This window comes from Lissotriton helveticus, chromosome 7 (genome assembly GCF_964261635.1).
Source record: "Lissotriton helveticus chromosome 7, aLisHel1.1, whole genome shotgun sequence".
Taxonomy (NCBI): domain Eukaryota; kingdom Metazoa; phylum Chordata; class Amphibia; order Caudata; family Salamandridae; genus Lissotriton; species Lissotriton helveticus.
The window spans coordinates 352,239,939-352,262,717 of NC_136068.1; the positions used below are offsets into that span (position 1 = coordinate 352,239,939).

The following is a 22,779-nucleotide window of genomic DNA, read 5'->3' on the forward strand; positions in this document are numbered from 1 at the left end:
GTTCATGTTTGAAAACTATCACTTAAAAAAAATACTTCTCAATGCAATGATATAATCGGTGTTCTAAGGTAAAGTGCCTCCGCATGTTAATGAAATACAATTTTTTGAATTGTGAAGAGACTTTATCATATTTTTAGACATTTGTTACATGATGTCTTCAAAAATGAAGGTGTTTCTAGGATTGAATTGCGCAGGACAGCCTATGTTCTTATTTTACTTCAGATAGTGTGTAAATATATGCTTGCCCATTTATTAAACGTGTTTCTAAATGTTAGTGCTCAGTCCAGTAAACAGCAGTCCAGTGCTGCTCTTCACCAGGGGGCCACTTGTAAAGATCAAGAGGCCCGCAAGCTGTGCCTAGGCCTTACTTTCAGTCAGTATCACTGATGTAGAATATAAACATTATGTATGTTTTAGGGAACTACAATAGTAATGCATAATAGCTAAAGCTATCTCAAAAGCCCGCCAGGCTAACAGTTGCACGGTTTTTACTTTAGGAAAATAATGTTAATTTTTAGGTACCAAACAATTTTATAAACAACGTAATTAATGCAGTCATCGAACTGGTTAATCAATGACCTTGTTTATACTATTGTTTGGTACCTTTGAAAGCACATCCCCCAGTTTGAGATTTTGCAAACTATAACACTTTTTATATTGGCTTGGAGCAAAGTAAGACTGTCTCAGGACTTTAGATCACCATGTTTTCCCTTCCACCATAGTGCTCTGAAGTGGCCATTAGGCCACCATGCAAGACTCTTTACATACAATAATAAAATAAGAGTTCTTGGAGATTCAACGATACTGTAAAATGCATATCGTTAGTGTAGCCAGCAGAGGGCGCCATATGCCAGTGAATGGGCATTCGGTTGACGCCACACTCTTTCGGTTGACGCCACACACAGTTTCTGATGAGGTTGCTGAGCTCTTTCTCTCCTTGGACATCAGCAGACAAAAACATTACAAAGGAACTCTCTCCGCACAGGAGGCTCCTGATCTGATTTTTGTATGCCGGTCCCTATTTTATTGTTTTTGTCTACGAAAAGCACTACGTTTTAGTGATAGAATATATCTAAGATTCCTATTTTGAAAAGCCGGAAATAATAGCATCTACTACAGCTCTCCTAAACAGGAAACTGTTGTTTGAGGATCTTTTCTTTCAGTGCCACTGAGCCATGCGGGCGTTAAGTGACAATAAATGACCCTGTACTTGAAATTGGGCTGATTTTTTATGGGAACATAGTCAGTGAAAGAGACCTAGAGTAAGAGATGGTTGATGACCAATACTGACTTTGTTGACCGCCTTTGAGGCCGTGTACCATCAGGTGTCTCGAAGGAGGGAATTAATGTATACAATAGCATGTCAGTAGATACTTTCTATCCAGGATGGAGAGAGGCAGAACGTGATGGAGAATTTCACACACTCGCTTTTTCACATAGATATACATACACTTTGGTTGAGATAATTTCACAGCATTGTCTGGATTTACAGGTGTATCTCTTGATGTATGCAGGTGATACTCAGCCTGCGGTGGGAGAAATATGGGGTACACATCGACCCTTGGTCTATAGTTAAGAGTCCTGAGGCAGATGTCGGAAGGGATCAAATCCTTCTTTGGCTATAAACGCTGTAGGGAGGGGCGGGGCCTAGGCATGGGAGGAGGAGTGCTACGTGCACTCCACTACCTAAGTGCGCATGTGTGTTTGGCCAGTCATCTCAGGCCGACCAAAACACACATGCGCACTTAGTTTTTCTCCAGCCCTGCTGCTTTGAGCAGCCGGGCTAGAGAAATCCCCACAGACTCCCTGGTCTGGGTAGGGTGTCTTTTCAGCCCGCTCAGGCCAATCACCGCGCTGCTCTGCAGCACTGGGATTGGATGGGAGTTTGTCCCAGGGGCTGCTGGGATCCAAGAAGAGGAGAGGCGTTGAACGCAACGCAACGCTGGAAGCAGACGGCGGCTAAAGGTACGTTTAAAAAAAAATATATTATTTCAACCCCCCCACTCGACACCCCCATCTCTCCCCTCCTCCCGCTCCCCCTTCCATCTCACCATCCCCTTATTTGTGGCAGCCGCCCCTGCACACAGTACAGAATCTTTCATTCTTGGGTCTAACACATTTTACACTGGTCTCATGGCTTACTCCATCAGGAGGCTCAAGCAGGTTAAGGAGAAATCAGTGTGCTCCTTCTTCATTCTGAAGCCAAGGTATTTCACCTACTATCCTCCCCACCCCCCATCGCCTACTGTGGTTGAAATAGATGCCATTGAGGAAGCCCATCAAGTTTAAGGTCTTGATGACTGCCTTTTGAGTTGTCTGGAGGAAAGGCGCCGTTTGCCTTAAAATGGTTCTCCTCAGATATACTCCATGACCCTGTGAGCGAGCTTCAGCTTTACAATTTGTAATAGCTCCTTTACTCAAAGGTGGAAAATTGTTCAGCCGCAATCTAGCACAGATAGGGGGCAGACTTTGGAAGAAACTCTGTACAGTATTAACATCTGACTATGACCATACCAACTACAGCAAGGGACTGAGACCAGAGCATTAACACAAGTTAATCTTTCCCTGTCATGAAAGTTGTCCGTGACCACAGTTATGTTTATGTACAGCAGGTCTGAAGGTGTACATGCTGTGATGCTGCCTAAAGGGCACTTGTGGTGCGAAGTCTGCGAAACTGGTAGTTTTAGCACACACACTGCATTAAAGCTAGATGTTTGGTCCTCATCATAAACATAATAACTGGGGAAACAATATCCTAAGATTTGTATAGAACAATGTGTTGGGCAAACCTATATTTAGTATGTTTTCAGCATAGGAAGTGCAGATATCATGGAATTCTACCACATAGCCATTATAGGGTGGACACAAGTCTTGTTAAATAGAAGCAGGGCTTTGGAGAAACCTTGGAAGTTTTCAACATTTTGCTGTCACCCCCCCCCCCCCCGATTCATAGAAACACAGGGTTTGCAACAGCAATTAGTAATTAGTAAACAATTCCTAAACACTTTTTGGGATTCTAAAAAGGCTTATCTAAATGCAGCAGGTGTCTTGGGACTCATTCTGAATCGCAGGTTGGAAGGGGTATGAAAACGGCGTCTCCTCCTAATTTTGATTTGATATGAGATGTATCAATGATTTGTGACCCCAGTTGAGGTCGCAAACCATTAAAATGCTACGGATTCTTGAAGAAGTGGTAACATTTTTGAAAAGAGGAAGCTGTCCCTGTTGGACAGCTTTACCTTTGGGAATTGTGTCGAGTGGGCTTAATGGGAGCCTGCATGGTCCATTGGACCACTGCAGGCTGACTCCCCGATATCTTTCCAAATAGGAACCTAAATGTTTTTTAAAGCAGCACTGGTTTCTTTAGGAAACATTGGTTGGTTAAAAAAAAAAAAAAAGCGAGAGGAATTTCCCATTTGGGAATGTAAATATTAAAGATGGGGTTGTACGGTTCTTTCTAGGCTGTCATCCCAGCGTTTGTAGCCAATTAGAGGGATTCGCAAATAGCGACTTATCTCATTAATATTCACTAGACAGGTAGTTGTGCAACCTATTACGACTGAAGAGATTGTGATGTAACCTATTAGTAGATTAGTTGCATTGCAAGACAGGTTGCAAAAATTCAGTACGTAATTTGTGGCCTTCCTCTTAGTACAGTGGGCCATAGGTCTTCTGTTGAAGCTGGTTCTGTGGAGGTCTTAACATGAATGATACTTTACACACTCTAATTTAGAAAAGAACCACTTTATTAAGTGACATGCTCAGAGGCACAGCAACGTAATACAGATCCTTTGTCAAATTCTACTGCATCATACAAAAAAGCCAAGAGACTGTATCATTCTCTGCTTTACCAAAACATCAGACTGGCAAGAATGACCTATTCTTAGAATAATTGACTCACAAACTGAAAACAATTCCTCACAAAGAGACCACCCACCAGAAACATTCCACACAGATAGAACACTGTTTTTAGCGAATAACAAATGAGTACAATATCTAACAAACACCCTCTGGAAGCATTACATGCAAATGGAAAACCATATACAAAAATATTAAATGGCAATAAAATACTTTTCTGTACTCATCTTTTCCTAGACAGAAGACAACAAAAATACATTACTCATGTTCTCTTACAAAGCAGCGTCAATTTAATCACCTCATACACCGCTTCTACACCAGGCATAGATATACAAAAAAGCCTCACATAACATTCCCCTGTTAGTTTATAGCAAATTTCTTCTCTAGTCATTTACCTTTTCACAGACACATTGCTCCTCCTCAGAGGACATGCTGTAACCTAAGTCACCACACCAACCAAACCTTTGAAACACCATTCCTGCAACAGCACACCTACTACACAAAGGAAACCAACATCAATCCATGTAAGCATGCATGTCTGGACCAGGAAGCACTCAAACACTCCACGCCAAACCTGTGCTCTTTCATATCACATTACACATCCATCAAACTCTCTTATTTGCTTGCGATACTGATGGGCCCCAGTAGACTGAACCGCAGCATAACTTTAAAGTGTTCCCTCTCTCTCTCCCTCCACCTAATATCCTTGCTGGTACCAGGATATGGCACCTTCCCACCCAAGTTTAAGAGTGACCTAAAAAAAGTTACTTTCGTCTACCCCATAGTTGACATGTTAAAATTACCCCACAAGTCTGCACCATACAATGTGGCACTCCTGATCTGAGCATAATTCTCAATTTCAGGCAAAATAGGATGAAAGGGGGCTTTTATTTAATTAACGAGGAGATCTTTGAGATTTGGGACTACTATGAATCTCTGTCAGATAATCTATTCCCCAACTATTCAAATTATTTTACTCCCTCCAATTGTTAGTTCCTATGCGCATGGTCTCCTTATAATTTTTCCGTTTGTGTATTGGCCGTACATAACTTTAGTTTTTGACGCATTGAATTCCAACCTATGTAGCTTGCAAAACAGTGAGAATCATCTGCTTATAAGAGTTTGCAGCCCATCTGCAGTTTTGGAAAATAAAAAGGTGTTGTGCACAAATAATCGTGCGAACACCTTTTACCCTGCCAGAACTGGAGAATAAGCACAGTCCAAAAGAAAGCATATACACCTGTTAATAAACATAAGGAAAAGAGTTGGCGCAAGCACACAACCCTGGTGGACTCTTTCCTTAATGTTGATTTTCTCGGTGAGTTCGCCACAGGGACCCCACCGTGTCCGGGCTTTGTTATCCTCCAGGTAGTGCAATAGTAAAGAGGTTGATAGGAACACCTATACTAGCCAGTAATTCCTAGAGCTTGTTTCTGAGCACCAAATTAAATGTGACTAGAAGGTCAATATAAGTAACAAAAAGGTTCCCACCACTATTGTTGACGGTCTTCCACTTAATTAGCAATAAACGAAAGAATTGATCCATGGTGCCTGTCTTTGGTCTGAAACCCTATTGCAAGTATGTTATCATTGTCCATGATCCACGCTGTTAGCTTCACAAACACTTTGTTGCAAAATATTTTTTGTAATTTATACAAAAGACTAATGGTACAATTTTTGATGGGAAGTTTTAGACAACCTTTTTGGAAGACGAGAACAATGTCAATGCCCTTCCAAGTCGCAGGGTTCACAGCTTCAGGGGCTATCGCGTTGGAGACCGGGTTGACACAGGGGACCTAAATTGTAAGATCGGAGTGAAACATGTTAACAGGAATCTTATCCAGCCCGAGTGCCTTTCCCTGTCTTTGGGACATGACTGCTGCTTCTGTGTCCGCAAATGAAAATGTATGCGGAGGCATGACAGAGCCTTGCGAGGGGCCGTTTTAATATGCCATGCAAGACGGCTCTGGTGTTTTTTTCTTGGCCACATCGAGAAGATCATCTCACTTCCTGCTTTCCCAATCAGATTTGGCATGTCTTAGGGCTTCCCTAGGGCTCCATCTTAACCCTGTATCCTAGCATTAGAGTAGAAAGAAGAATTTTCTTAGCACTTCTGCAAGCTGGGGTGAACCTTTCCTATGATTTGTGAGATATGAATGCCCTTTTGAATTCTTATTGAAACCAATCTTTCTGTTTTGTGAATAACGCATTATGTGCCTCAATTATTAATTGCGGAGTTCTAAGTTTTCAACCATTGACCCAAGGTAACAGCCACTAGCCCACATATTTTTGATACAGAATTAGACAAGGAGTAGATGGTGTTCCATTTCACATTTCTTTGGTTATTACTTCGCGCCAGAGCATTGTTACAAAGGAACTCTTGGATAAGCTAAGAGAAGGATAACAAATACTGGATGGTGAGGATTAGTGGATCATGGCCACTCTCCACTCTAGAAGTGACCTTCAGATCCTTCATTGATCTCCAAATCCGGACATCAAGGAGGATGTAGTCTCTGTTACTAGTATAAGTCCGCCTTCAAAATGTCGGAGCAGCATTATTTTCTGATAAGGTGCGCCATTGCAGGCATGAATGCTGTAGGTGAGAGTTATGTCATCCATTTGCTGAGCCGAACTTGACTTGCTTTTCAGGTGGAGCAACTAGTTCAGGGATGGCCCAAAAAGTGTTGTCAGTAGCAGCTAGCGCCTGGATAATGCCAGAAGGCTCAAATGTTAAAATGTAGATCACCTGCAAGGATTGCATAGTGGTTGTTAGTGGTACAAGGTAGTATTTTGTTTAATAAGTGCAAGGCGGAGGAGTCTTTCTGGAAGCTAACACTTCTATTATAGATGTTACTCACAAGCATAGGCCAGCTAGTAGCCGAGGTGAGTATTAAATCCAAAATGTCACCGATCAGGTGTCAAGCTGGACAATGGAACACATCAAATGAACTTTAAGCCACACTAATAGACCTCCAGATGCTTTTTTGGCTGCTGATGCACCTGCTGGGATATAGATGCTCTTGAACCCACATCCGAAAACATTTGACTTGGCTCGTTTCCTTGAACATGCACATTTTATGCTCATCAATTAAATGTCCCCACTGACTGTTGCTTAGTTTAGATTGGATCTCTGTTACATTCCAGCTCAATTATAATAAAGTATTAGTGCAAGGGAGGACAGTTACGCAGGTAGACTCTCTAATCAATGCTGCCGATTCAGCTCAGGCACTTCTCAGATCCTTTTTCTAGTGGAGGGAGGCCTGGCTGCCCAAAGTAACTTCACTAAATACCTAAAACATAGAATTTTGTAGATGCCGAATGTTTCTTTTGCCTCAGTTGGGTTAAAACAGATGTGCTCATTTTCAGCATGACAGAAATTAATAAATACCTACCTACATGGCATTTTATATTGGGACAAACCCCAAACATGACAAATAAAATAAAAACGTCTTTCAATCATCTTTGCCACTGGAAGGGCCTTTGTCATCCAGAGACATTCAGTGGTCAAAACACAACCCTTCGGTTATCCATGCTGAAACATGTTGCCCACTTCTACAGTCCAACCATATAATTGAACTATTAAGACCCGTGGTCCTTTCAAGACTTAGCTACTACAAATCTGCTTATTCTGGCCTCCCAAGAATCACGAGTCCAAAAATGAAAATGAATGCAAAATCAGGCGAATTGAATGTTTCCGACCCTCAAAGTGTGAGCTCACCTTTAAGTGCAGTCATAGTCTTTCTCTACCACTGTATCTCACGGACAAGGCACTACATTGAAAAGGCCAATTTTATCTGTGGAATCTGGTCATGCACTCCTATACCGAAGCAAACCAAGACAATTTAAGCATAAAAGAAAATCTATTTAAGTCGTTTGCCACCACATCTGGAAGGAATTCGAACTAGCTTTAGAAAGTCGAGTGAACTAGCCGCAGTTTAGGAAAGACTGAAGAAAGTCCCCTTTTAAATGCTAATGCCATCATACGGACTTAGCCCCAATCAACATTAAGATCCTTCAATTTTCTCGTTTGTAATCCAGATCTATTCTTCTGCTTTGGACTTGTCACAGCTCCCTACTAGACTGTATGCATTCCTAGTGGCTTGATGTTGCCACAAGGCAAAATTGCAGCACTGTGTAAAACGCTTTAAATAAATACACGAAGCAATAAAAGGTGCTAAGAAAAATACCAAATCGTTCTTAAATTCCTATATATTTGTCTTCCAAATTTCACCCACTCTGGTATCAGGCATGACACTGGATAACTTGCTGCACTACCCATCTTTTGAATCCAAGTGACTGATGAGGTACCAGTTATACTCTCCTCTGACACCTAATCCAAATCAGAGACCAGCTTGTGTTAAACACTACAGTGGCACCTCCACTGTCACGGAGTCCTTTTTGAATGTTAAGTACCTTGAGAACTGGCACAGTTTCTCCTAATAGCTCAGTGTTCAAGACATTCGTGTCACAGTTTTACATCTTTGTTCACATCCTTCACAGTTTCCCTCTGCGTGTCCATCCAATGAGGAACTGCTTGTTTACCCAGCACTTGGCACTGCCATCTAAAAGAGCTACTGGTTTGTTACCAACCAGCATGTTGTCCAAAACAATGCATGCCCACTGAGCGAAGATGGATTCTAGGTTGCGATGCACATCACCTAGTATATGGACCTTAGAGGTTGTGGACAACAGGTAAGGGAGTTTATTAATGTCTAATTAATTGGAGTCTCAGGGGGAGAGAAGGGTACAGGCCGCCCCCCACTCAAATCATAATACACAACCACAGGCCTGTCACCCAGAACACTCTTAATTTAGTTTAAATGTAGCACTGGTAAGGTGATATGAAAAATTCTTATTTACCACCGGCCAAGTAATCTTTGGCTATTCACAACCATCCGAGTGTCAAAGATTAATATGGTACTCACACAGCAAACAATCAAACTATCGCTCTACCATCACCCATCAGCCAGTGTTTGTGGGAAAAAGTGTGGAAAAGAGAGTGAGCCCCTCACGGAAGAACCGCCAATCGGGTTTACCTGACTAGTAATTGTCAGTAATCCCAATTATCATCATTGGTGACTCACTCTCATAACAGTGGGAAAAGGAAACAAACACCAGAAAACGACCAACAACATATAACAGTGCTTTTTCTCAACATCAGCCCCACAATCTGCTGACTGTTATTATCATCGCGGGTTGACGTTTTTACCCTTACTATGTTTGTGTGCACAAATAACACAAAAACACAAAAAACCCCAGTGAGAAAAAAACTTGAATCTCACACAGTTAAAATGGAAGGATTCACTGGCCACTCTGAATTTATTCTGGGCTGTGAATACTCCCAGATTAAAAATGACTCACACCATATGCAGTCTCAGGTGGGTCATGGGTGCCAACATGTTTCGTTGCTATTATTTTCCGCAACTTCTTCAGGGCAAACGGGGGTTACCCACTGTATTTGCCAATTTCTTTCAACACACACCTGGGGTTAGCGACTTTCACGCATACCTGCTACTCCTTTATCTGCCAGTATACTTGTGTCCGGCAGGATCACGTATTGGTTCAGGGAACCCGCTATCGTCGGGTCTTCCGTATTCGGTCACCGGCACTGCTTGAGGATAAGCAGTGCCGGTGACCGAATACGGAAGACCCGCCGATAGCGGGTTCCCAGAACCAATACGTGATCCTGCCGGACACAAGTATACTGGCAGATAAAGGGGTAGCAGGTATGCGTGAAAGTCGCTAACCCCAGGTGTGTGTTGAAAGAAATTGGCAAATACAGTGGGTAACCCCCGTTTGCCCTGAAGAAGTTGCGGAAAATAATAGCAACGAAACATGTTGGCACCCATGACCCACCTGAGACTGCATATGGTGTGAGTCATTTTTAATCTGGGAGTATTCACAGCCCAGAATAAATTCAGAGTGGCCAGTGAATCCTTCCATTTTAACTGTGTGAGATTCAAGTTTTTTTCTCACTGGGGTTTTTTGCGTTTTTGTGTTATTTGTGCACACAAACATAGTAAGGGTAAAAACGTCAACCCGCGATGATAATAACAGTCAGCAGATTGTGGGGCTGATGTTGAGAAAAAGCACTGTTATATGTTGTTGGTCTTTTTCTGGTGTTTGTTTCCTTTTCCCACTGTTATGAGAGTGAGTCACCAATGATGATAATTGGGATTACTGACAATTACTAGTCAGGTAAACCCGATTGGCGGTTCTTCCGTGAGGGGCTCACTCTCTTTTCCACACTTTTTCCCACAAACACTGGCTGATGGGTGATGGTAGAGCGATAGTTTGATTGTTTGCTGTGTGAGTACCATATTAATCTTTGACACTCGGATGGTTGTGAATAGCCAAAGATTACTTGGCCGGTGGTAAATAAGAATTTTTCATATCACCTTACCAGTGCTACATTTAAACTAAATTAAGAGTGTTCTGGGTGACAGGCCTGTGGTTGTGTATTAAGGGAGTTTATTAAGCCCGTGTCACAAATTGAATGCCCACTCCCAAATGTTCTATCCTTTGACAGACAGTAAACAGTACCTTTTTAGTTGCAGTTTCATGTTTCTTTCCATTTACTATTCAACCAGAAACCCAGGCCCCCGAAATACAGTCCTAAGTAGTATGCTAGCTCCTCGATTTAATTTTCCTGAATATCTGCTCACCAGGTGAATGGTACTGCTACAGGATTTTGTTGCCTTGCTAATTGTCTTAAATAAACATTTCTGTCCCCATTTAATCTTTGAAAAACTTCTTGATTGGTTTATTAAGATTGGAATCGTTTGTGTTTTAAATGAATAGTGAACTAAATAGTCATTTGGTCACTTCTGTTAGGTGTGCTTCTGCCAGTGCCTGTTTCTGTGTTGAGCCTTCTGGTTGATGTACAATGAATACATAGATGATCTCCTCCCAACGAATCCTGAAACAATCAATCATCCGCCATTTAGAGAGGAGCATGTTATTAGAATGTTAGAAAATGAAGAGGTAAAACACTGGTACTCAACTGGTAAATATTTATCTCTGCTTCAGTGGACAGTCAGTAGCCTACTATTGAACAGAAAATGTAGACCCCTATCAGATTTCATTTCGTCAAACTCACTGAAAAACATCAGATGTTGGTATTGCAATTAGGATCTGATTAAATAAATTTTATCAGGAGATATATCAATGTCATTAACAAATTCTAAATAAATAAGTTTCCTCAATAGAACAGATTATTAAAAGCAAGATGGCTATTGAAGTAGAAATTGCAATACAGGGCAGCATAGCAGAACACGATTAGAAATCTAAAGAGAGGGTGTGTTGGACATGCTTTCATGGCTGGTTGGAAATGTTCTCATTTTATTTTTTATTGCCATATCATCACGCTCATGCAATATTCTGTGAAATACTTCCTCAATACATAGTGTCTTAAATTAGGGAATCTTAAGTATACCTGGTAGCGTGACGTGTCATTCCTGTAGAAGGCAGTGCTGGGGTCTCCTGATGTTGTTGCTCTATGCTTGTACCCAGACTATGCTATAGAAGGCCACGTCCCTTCACATCTGACCGAGGATGCCTGCAGACAAAAGCTCACTTGTTGATAATTAATGGAGCAGAAAGTTCGCCCGGATTGGTGGTTTAGGAACAAGCTGTGAAGATTAACCAGACTGCATATTGCCCAATGGTGGCACATTTCTGTCATAGGCGTTGCTCAAGTTTTCCAAAACTCACTGTAAAATGAGAACCCAGAAATGGGGGATTAAGTGCTAATACCCAGTAAATCTTTTGTTAAAAAATGGGCTTCTTCCAGAACTTCAAACAAACAAGAGGATCCTGTTGCAGACCTCTACCTTATGTAGGCACTGTCTGACGCAAAAAGCTTTCAAGGCGATAGCTAAAAGCAAGAAGAACATTTAAAACTAACCGCATTAAAAGTAGGACATCTTTTCACTGATATAAACCTCTCTTATGCTCTGCTGACTGGCTTAATTGATGTTTTGTAAAATGAATTGGGGATAACATAAAAGTACATTATGCAATGTCTACATTCAGGTCTATGTGAAGTTTTTTTTAAATATATTCTTTCCTTCTCTTCCACCAAAGATCCAGACTCCTTCTTGAAGTCGGCTCGTCTGCAGCGGCTTCCCTCCTCGTCCTCTGAAATGGGCAGCCAAGACGTGTCACCGCTGAGAGAGACCACCAAAGATCCATTCTCTGGGGACTGCAGCTGCCGCCAGGATGGCCTGACTGTTATCATCACAGCCTGTTTGACCTTTGCAACAGGGGTCACAATTGCACTGGTTATGCAGATTTACTTTGGAGACCCACAGGTAGGGAGCAAATGCATTTGGGCTGAATGAAGTCTCTCTTCAGGGCAGTTTGTCTATGTGACTGTGTTGTGAAATCATAATACTCATATTGAACTAGAGCCAAAAATAAAAAGCATCCTAAAGTTTCATAATTTCAGCCATTTTCGTGTTAGGAAATACACTGATTTTTTTAAAGGCGAATCTACAATTTTATCTCCTTGTCTCATCTCCTGTACAAGGTCACGAGCTCTTTCTGGAGGCAGGGTGAAGTTGATACTTTTAAGTGCTTTTTTTGTTTGCAACTGAATTAAGAAGTTGATTACTACACTTGTAACCAATTAACACTATATTTGCTGTCACTCTTACTGACACGGTGTGCTGTAATAATGCAACTGTCTCTGTCCTTAATATTTCAGGTATTAAATCTCAATATCCAGTGATCATAAATGTGAGGCCTGACTTTAATATTATAGAATCCATCTGGATAAATTGAAAGACACTCCCAGGGCTCTTTGAGTAAAGTAATGAAATACAAATGAATAAGGTGCTCACAACCATATGTGTTCAAGGTGGAGGACGTCACTTGAGTGTTCTTTAATTAGTCGCTTATTGCAAGGGAACAACCAATTACTCCTGTCTGCAGAAACTTTTAGGCAAATCACATAGTCTGAGGTCATGTACTTTGCTCGGTGACCCTGCCTTTGAATGCCCTTGCTTTGCATGGCCTTTCTTTGTGTCAAGTGCCTGACCTGTCAAATCGAGTATGGCTGCCACTGTTTCAAGGGGCACTAGGTGCAGTGCATGATATTCAACCACGCCCTTTACCCGAAAGCAGCGTGGGGTAAGGGTGTGTGGATGTGTGGGTGGGTGGGTGGGTGGGTGGGTAGATGGATGGATGGATGGATGTTCTCTCTGCCTTGGGCAGACCTGGCGAGTTTTTGAGGCTCGCTTATTTGTTTATGTTATTTTTGGAACCCTCTAGATAATAGTGATTACCCAGTGAGATAGCAGTACTCACGACCAATGGGAAGTGTGGCTCCTTGGCCCTTAAAACTCCTTCAATACGAGTTCACAAACTTTGGTCTCTCCTAGGCAAGGCAGGTGTTTTAATGTGCTTGAGCTGAAATTTACCCTCTTGCTCTAATAGGGTTTCTTTCCTCAGATTGAGACATAAGATTTCTGGGACCCATCTGTGAGCAGAAATGTGTGCTAATCCTGTTTCTGTCCATCAGGGTCATGGAATTTTCACGCACAGATATATTTTTGCACACACAAGTTCCACTTAGGTGCTCACAAGCATGATAAATCGAGCCTTCTGTAAATATTCAATTCCCTCCTAGAGGCAGGAATGGGTTCTTCGTATCTACTATTTGATTAGTTAAGTTTTTTTCCATTTATACAGTGTGTGATGCTCTGTTGACCCTCTCAGAACTCTGTCAGTTGTGCATTAGGCACTTTCACATTCAATACTTTTGAAAGGGGAATAGATGGTTAAATCGCTAGCCTTGCTGGCACAGATTGCTAGAGATTTCACAACCGGTTGGTGCCTCTAAAACAGGAACGAGTGGATGGAGTCAGTTCGGCTCTATATTACACAGACCTGTACACAGCCCTTAGCTACCTTTCTGTCTGCTTTTTCATTAATAAAAGCAGGTCCTGACAGCATGATATTGCAGCATATCATAATTTCATCAGATAAACCACTTACATAAGATGGACATCAGACCCTCAGAGATAATGATTTCCATCTTAGAAGTTAAAGTCTTACTTCGTCAGAAATACATGTGAAGAACTTCATCAGAATAGTGAATAACGTCCACAATGTGTACCAGAATTTAAGAAAACCTGACCCGCTGCTTAAATTGCGTTTGAAAATGATGCCTATGTCAATAACTTGGAGTACTTATTTTGGCGTATGCCATGTTGCATTCTCTAACAGTGAAAATGTAGAAATTCATTAGAAATCAAGGGGCACATGTACTAACATTTTCGTTTATAATTTCCTATTAGCAAAGTTTTGCTATTCACTATTAGAAAATCACAAACCGCTATGTACAACATTCACAGTGGGGCGCTATTTACCTACCTCATTATTATTTATGAGGTAGGTTGCATTTTGCGACCCATTGGGAATAGTAAAAAACACAGGGTTGGTGGCCTGCTGGTGTTGACAGACCACCAAGATTGGGTCTGCTATTAAATATAGCAACTTTTTTTTTTGTAAACGCAGCCCATTTTCCTGAAAAGAAAACGATATGCTTTCAAAAAGAAAGATGAAAATTTTTCTTTTCATTTTTTAAGAGAAGACAGTGGGACAAGTGCCTGCTCTTAAAACCTTTTTAAAAAACCTTCACAAAGGGAAAGGGGTTGCGTGGGGACCTTTCCTGTTTGTGACTGTGTTGCCACCAAATTGAATTTGATGGTAAAAAGTGAATGTTTTGCAAATGCATTTCGGTCACAAAGCATTCATACATACCCCTGCTAGTTCTATTAGGAAGGGATGCCCCTAATATACCCTTTACAAATACCGAATCGCTAACCTATTTTGCAATTCGGTGATAGGTTATGGAATTGAAAAAAAGGGTTTGGTACATAGAAAAAGAATTTTTCCCAGTCGCAAATGGACCGATTCTGCAAATCAGCCCGTTTGCGACTGAGAAAAAGCTATGTACCTGTGACCTCAAATGTTTTATTATCTTTCTTCCAATATTTTTGTATCTGTTATCATAAAAGCACAAAGTATTTTTGTTCAGTTATATTTGTTCTTAAAACAGTGAAGCTTGGGGTCATGCTTCCCTCTTTTTCGGCTTGGCAGCCCTACATACCTACTTCTCTTGCAGATTCACTATACATATCCATATAAAGGAAGACCCTCTGTCAGAACCCATTTCCGAGGGCCACAGGGCACACAGGGGTTGCTGGGCCCAAAAGTGGTATTTGAGGACTTTTACTTCTGATGTCCCGGGACTCTACCTACTATGGACCCTTCTCAACTGGCTAAATACCCCTTTCTGCACTTGACTCTCAATGGTGACTGTGGTCAAGCAGTCAAGGTCCCGGGAGAGGGGGATGTAGATGCAGGCCTGTGGACACGACTCATAACTCAAAGTGCAAACAATAAATCAATTTCCATCCAAATACCTGCTTTTATAAGAAAAAATTGGGGTGCCGCTCGTAGCGGTTCTTTCTGAGCTTCACTGGGACCCTTACTGCTGCCTGGACGCCGAGGGTGAGAGGGAGCAACCACCATCACCTGCGCTCCTCCCCTGCTCCTCTCCTGCAGCCTTCATTACCGCTCGCGGCCCCCGTTTCGCGGGAGCCACTTGTAGCGGTTCTTTCTGAGCTTCACTGGGACCCTTACTGCTGCCTGGACGCCGAGGGTGAGGGAGAGCAACCACCATCACCTGTGCTTCTCCCCTGCTCCTCCCACTGCCTATATTATCGGTCACACCCCCCGCTTCGCGGGACACGCGCGGGACGAGCGCCGGGCGAAGCCCGGGCCAAGGGTGGGCCCGTTTGAGCCCGTTCGACGGGCTGGGCCAGCTCCCTAACGTCCGGACTGGGATATTGGCGTGCACTACTGTTTGGTAAGTTCTACACCAAAGCTGGAAGCTGAATAAACTGTTCCCTGTGATGGCTAGTGGTACGGCCAAGGAAAAGAATGGTCAAAGGGGGGGGGGGGTATGGTATGGTATGGTATGGTGGGTCACCGTCAAGAGCCGGAGCCTGAACCACCATTAGCAGTACTGACGGCTCCCGATATACAAAATGGCCCGGTCCCCTCTATGAACAATGCATTTTGGGACAGAGTGGGGTCTATAATTGCTGAATGTCTGCTACCCCTTACACAGAGATTATCTGCTATTGAAGCTAATCTATTATCCCTTAGTAATGCACCTGATCGGAATCCTGGGGTACAAACTAGACCATCTAATATCAGTGACAAGCATATATCGCCAACCCCACCTGATCCAAACACCAGGTTCGTAGCTAAGTCTGCTGTAGTAGACCAAAGTGTGCATGGGGTGGGGTGTCCGACAGTGGCCAAACCAGTGCAGATAGGGGATGCTGATATTTATGATCAGGAACAGCACCCACAAAACCAAACCACATCAAGGAAGGACAACAAACCATCTATATATCAACAGCGAAGTGGTAAAGCTAGTCCCATTAGAATTGATCTACCCCCTGAATCCAGCCCGTTTGTAGTGGTTTTAACCGGGGTACCAGAACAGACTAATGTTAGCGAGGAATCCCATTTGTCTCTAAAAAACAAAGTCACAGACTGGCTCAATAAAAACAGACCACTCCCGTCACATAGAAGTAGTGAAATTTTGCTTGTTCGTAGGGTGTCATGGGTGGGTCACAGGGTAAAGAATATTATGGGAGATTATGTTCTGGTAAACTTTAGGGACACACGGACTGTGTCCCACATCTGTGAGTGGACACGGTCCAATTCTGGGTCAGTCATACAATCTCTCCCATTGTCGTACTTCTATCCCCCTGGCCCCTTGTGCCGCAGGTCAGATACTGAACAAAACTGGAATCTAGCTGGGCCCTCGTCAGGGGGTGGGAAAAATAAGGGCAGGTTTGGAGAACCTCTTGCACCCTTGGTTATTCGTACACAAAACAGATACAGTTGCCTAGATAGGGTGGATTGACTGCAGCCTAACCATGGGAGCACAACTGAGGTAGCTTCGGAGATGGTGAGGGTGAACGGAGGAAATGAATTAAAAAGTATTTTATTTCTAATTCTACTTAAAATGCAACATTCAAATTCCACAACACAATCCCCTTATATTCGTGGCTCTAGTAGTTGTCAAGCGAATCCCTGTCCCACCCTTTTTCATGTAACATGCTCAATGTTATTTCCCATTCAATGGTGGCTGCATCAGGGAATGCAAACTAATAGGCTGTTCTCAAGAGTTCTCACTTCTGACCTTGTAGGAACTTAGTCAAAAGGGTCTATAGTGCTGCAGCACAGTTTACAGGGATTTCCCCCGTTGTCCAACAGGCCCTGTTCTCAATGTATCCACTCTTGCAGCACAGAAGAGTTCAGCAATGCAACAGGCACCTTCAAACATGCACAAACATGCACACGCAAGTCCTTCTCAATTTGGAGAGGTCGGGCTGCTTGTCGTCCTTGCCGCAGCACCTCACGGCTCAGGCTCTCTCTCTGGAGCAGTGGACCAGAGGTCTCTCAGATGTCAGAGCAGCTCCCTGCTTGTGAAGAAGCAGCAAGTTGACTTTGTGCAATGGAGGTAGGGAATCCTTTCTCCAGCTCTAGACTGGAGCCAGCGTGGATGTGACTGCGTCACCAACAGTCCTCCATGGGGAGACTGGGGCAGTTTCCTCGCAGCACATGTCCAACCCACAAATTGTAGCCTGAAGTCTTTCCTTTGGGCTGTGGCCTGAGTTATTTGGCAATGTTGGTACCGGCAGCCCCTCTTAGCACATGGGGTTGCCGGGTACATGGTGATAAGGGTGCAGGCTCTTTCAGCCGCAGCGCTCCCGCCAGGACAGTCTCACCTCTTGGTACTCCTGGAAAGGATACTTTACCGGTTGTCCCCTCTGGCATATGAGGTCACCTCAGTGTGGCGCTATGCATATAGCAAGACTCGCACAGTGCTCAACACACGGCTCACTCTACATAGGCCCTCTCCTGGCATATGGGGCTCACCGAAAGCAATCCTGCCCATGGGTGATGGTACTCAGCAGAATTCTCTCACCGCGCACAGGAAGTCTTCATGGTAGGACCTTGCTCCTTCCAACACTCTCCCCTTCGTTACAGGGCACACTGGGCTTGGCAAGCAGGTGTGTCTAGGCCCCTTGCTTGTGATCTCTCAATGAATCAAAAAACAGTCTTTTGATATGTAAAGGGAGTCTCTTTCTTACCTCCAGTGTGTTCTTACCCAGCTCATAGAAATGCATCAATACACAAATCTGTCTGAGGGAATTCCTCTCCTCCTTTAGTTTTCACCAGGCAGGCCTTGGCTTCCAAAAATGGAACCTTGGGTCCTCCATACCATGAACCATTTTCCATTGCAGGCACACTCACTCAGTGTACATTCATAGCACACTTTCTATCCAACACTAATCCCTTTATGTTTTATACCCTGACATGTACACATGCATCCACTGCCCACACTCCGTCTCCTCACACAGTTCTCTAATGAAGCTTTCTTATATTCAACCAGGGTGTGCTTATTTGAAAACACATGTACTGCCAGAGCACACACTCACTAGGCACGCTGCACAACTCTTTACCTTTCATGTACTGTATTTCACTCAAGAACACATACACACATGGGGTCCCTGCGCACGTACTGCACAGCATTACATCTCTCATGTAATCTATTCATCTCAGGCATACATACACCTTGCACATGTGCTAACCACACTTGTTTTGCACAGTACTGCACCATCCTTCTACTGTACCCTTCTCAGGCACATATACAACCAACGGAGAATCACAACCCCAGCGCTATTCATTACTCCACATCTACCTGATGTAGGCCAAGATTGAGTGAAGCACACAGCAGTAGAACTTTTCAAAAGGTGAGTGAGCCTGAAGGCCTCACCCCAGTGACACATGGTAAGAGGGTCCTTTTCACTATTAGTGATCACTACAAGGTATGCTGCCACCACTGCAATTATGCTGCTTTAATTCTGGTGAAGGTCGTAGCCTTCCAGCACTATGAGGGTAGCACTTCGGGTGCCCTTAAGGGTCCAACAAGACAGCAATTCATGAGACAGACCTATGTCATGGCACAACTGCATGATCCATGTTCGCCTATGACACTCAAATAAATCAGTATTAGGGATCCAGACAACAGTACTGTTTGTCACTCAGGGCAGGTGTACACGTCTTTACTGCCATGCAGAGTACTTTTCTGTCCCAGCACCTTCTCTAGGTTTTACATTTTACTATCTTTGGTGAGAACTATGGGCCTTTTTTAGAGTTGGCAGAACAGACATCTGCCAAAATGTGGCTGATATCCCATCTGCCATTTTAGATTCTCATTGACATCAGTACTCTCCTAATACGGAAATAATAGAATCAATTCTGTAATATCTACACTAGAATACTAAACATTCTTAAAATTAGATATAATTCTAAAGTTAAATATGTCATATTGTATAGTATTTAACAAATACAACTATGTAAAGAAACTGTAGCGAACGAAACGTGACTCACACCTAACAGCAATTCACAGCAATGTAATAAATTCATCCTGCACTTTGGGGGTGTTCTCCGTTTGTTTGCAGCTTGTCATTCCTTGAAATAAATACGGTCAGTGGCTAAAGCCTAGTAGCTCTTGTAATATAATTATATATTTCTTCAGTTGAAAAACAAATGGGAGAGTACATGAAAGTGAATGACAGGTGCATGAACAAGCTTGTGCTCCCCGAAGGTGCAGTTCAAACAGTATATTTTAGAAGTACAGCAATAAACTAAGTCATCATAATGAACTTTTGGGCAGGGGATAAGCTCTTACTTTAGTAAACTGAAATTAGTTAATTTTCTCACATCTCTTTGAAAAAAAAACTTGGCAGACACATCTCTTTTACCTTTAGTTATTTTTGGGCAGTGTCACACAGTACATATCTTGCCCAGTTAGCAAACTCAGTTGGTTTAAAGTCATGTGTCTTAAGGTCAGTGTTGGTTTCACACCATCATTTCTCAAATACTTTAGTTAATACAATTGTTTGGAATATCTTCTTGTCTTGTCAAAGCTTTCCATGTTACGGCTTTCAGCTTTATCTTTTAATTTGTGGTTCTGGAGAATTTTTATTTAGCAGTCGGTAGGTGGCATGGGTCGACTCCGTGGCTGGCGTCGTGGTCGCCGGCGTCGTGGTCGCCGGGATGATGTCACTGTGTTTACTTAAACGCCGCCTCTACACGCTGACTTCAGTTCTTTCTTTTTCTGCGCCAGCCTAGCGCCGATCCGGGGAGAGCTTGCGCCTTAGTCACATTTTGACTAACCGTTTTCGACTTTTGTCAATGCCTTTTTTGAGTTTTCGACTCCTAGTGCTCAAGGGATGTCCCCCTGCCATACCGGATTCAAGCCTTGTGACTCCTGTCACAAGCTGATGTCCGTCATGGATCCGCACCTCGTGTGCCTCTGGTGCCTGGAGCGCGACCACCACCTGAAGTCGTGCTTCGACTGCCGGGCCATGAACCCGAAGTCTTTGCAGGAGCGGTCGAGAAAGCTTCTGGAGGCCCGGGTCCATGCAGCTCGAGGTCCCAGGCGAGAGGAAAGTCTCAGGACTGGTCACGGAGCCGCCATCATCATTCGTCTTTGAAGTCTTTGCACTCCTAGTCTAAGTTGAAGCACAAGAAGAAGGCGAAGAAGCACCGTCGCTCTTTGTCTTCGCCCTGTTTGTCGGCTGAAGCAACACAGGACATTGTCACTCTCCGGCTCCGCCCTCGGCACCTGCTTCTGGGGCGGCTCAGCGCTTCCCTCCTTTTCCCAGAGCCGGAGCATCCCCTGCCCAGCTTTGAGCTTTTTACGAAGCGCTTCACAGCATCTTTGGGCAGCTCGACTCCGCCGGCGTGCCTTAGGGCTCCGCGGTCTCAGATGGGGGCCCTGGGCCTTCGATGCCAGCGGCTCCGGCACTAGAGGGCCCTCGAGGATCCAGGGATGGATCCGGATCGGCGGCGGTCGACCTCACGGTACCTCACCCGCCCCCAACGTTGGTTGTGTCCCCAACCGGCGTCGACCCCAGCCTCACCCCGACTTGGACACGTCAGGGACTGACGTAGCTCGACGTCGGTACTGGCGCCAGAGGGTACTTTCATACACTGTTCATCCCTGGTGTTCTACCTTTTGCCCTGAGTGGCAACCAGAGTAGGGTGAGGAGGAATGGGAGGGGTCTGTGGACCTTTTGGCTGACCAGCTTGAGGAGCCAGACTGGCGAGATGCACTGGGTGATGCCAGTGGTTTGGATACCTCCAGACCTCGGCATTCTCTCCCCCCCTTCCGTGGCTAAGGAGGAGGGAACTTCCTACACAGTGGTGTTGCATATGGCAGCTGAGGCCTTGGGTCTTAGATTCCTATGGTGGCAGTCAGGACTAATCTTCTGATGGAGGTGCTTCAACTGGCAGAGGCCTCTTCGGAGCCCCTTCTGCCTTTTAATGAGGCCCTCACTGACGTCCTTCTGGACACTTGGTCCAAGCCGGGCACAGGGGCTTCTGTGGACAGGATGATTGCCTGACACCACCACCCAGCCGACCCACTTTTCCTCTTCCAACCCCCAACCCCGAGAGCTTGGTGGTCCAAGCCTCGTCTTCTAAGGGCGCATTCCCTACTGCCCCCCCAGATAGGGAATCCAAGAAGCTGGACCACCTTGGGAAGAAGAAGTTTTCTTTCGCCAGCTTAGCGGTGAACACGGCATGCCTCTTGGGCCGTTATACCCGTACGGTATGGTATATGGTTGCGCAAGTGCGGCCACAGTGCCCGGAGAAGGTCCGGGCCGTTATCACCCGCACCGTGGCAGAGGGTAAAGACGCAGAGAACTTCACCATGAGGTGTGGGCTGGATACCGCTGACTCTCTGGGCAGAAAGGTTTCCACGTCAGTAGCCTTGAGGCGCTACGCCTTGTTGAGGACGTCTGTTTTCTCTGGGGATGTCCAGTCCACCCTACTGGACATGCCTTTTGATGGCCTTTGTCTTTTCGGTGACAAGGCAGACTTGGCGCTCGAGCCCTTCAAGGATTCTAGTGCTGCAGCCAAATCCTTTGGCCTCACGGCAACCTCTCACCCCACGCAGTCTGATTTTCACCCCTTTCGTGGCGAGAATGACCCTGAGGCTGCTGGGCCTCATGGCCTGCTGCATCCTGCTGGTGGATCGTGCCAGATGGCATATGCGGGCTCTGCAGTGGGACCTGAAGTTCCAGTGGGCACGTCAGCAAGGGAAATGTTTTCGAATATGTCTAGATCTCGGAGGGGACTGCGCACCAACTGCAGTGGTGGCTAATGAACCAAGCTTGGGTCAGAGGTAGATCCCTCTCCCTTTCCCAATCAGACCTCACAGTGGTGACAGATGCGTCACTCCTGGGATGGGGCGGCCATCTGGGAGAGGCAGAGATCAGAGGCACCTGGTCTCCGGTGGAGTCCGGTCGCGATATCAACCTGCTGGAGCTGCGGACGATTTGTCTGGCACTGAAGGCATTTCTTCCTTCTCTCAAATGGAAGGTGGTGCAGGTGTTCACAGACAACACCACAGCCATGTGGTACTGCAACAAGCAAGGCGGGGTGGGGTCGTGGACCCTATGTCAAGAGGCTCTTTGTCTCTGGACATGGCTGGAACATCAGGGCATGTCCCTGGTGTTTCAATACCTGGCAGGTTCTCTGAACGCCAGGGCGGACAAACTCAGCCGCTGGTGCCTGGTGGATCACGAATGGCGTCTGCACTCGGAGGTGGTGCAAGGTCTCTTTCAGCAGTGGGGAGATCCTTGGTTAGATCTGTTCGCCACCCAAGAGAACGCGCAATGTCAGCAGTTCTGCATGTTGGAATTTCCAAGACGGCTCTCGCTCAGTGATGCTTTTTGTCACGAGTGGAACTGCGGCCTTCTGTACGCCTTTCCACCTGTACCATTTCTGCCCAGAGTGCTGAAGAAGATCAAG

The 22,779-nt window shown here is 44.6% G+C and overlaps 1 protein-coding gene across 1 annotated transcript in view; it reads left to right on the top strand.

Annotated features, from left to right (window-relative positions):
• GGT7 (gamma-glutamyltransferase 7) overlaps positions 1–22,779 on the top strand; it is a 319,943-nt gene that overhangs the window by 94,473 nt on the left and 202,691 nt on the right. Inside the window, exon 2 of the mRNA XM_078652164.1 lies at positions 11,944–12,170. Coding sequence (XP_078508290.1) covers positions 11,944–12,170 — 227 coding nt within the window. The remainder of the gene's footprint in view (positions 1–11,943; positions 12,171–22,779) is intronic.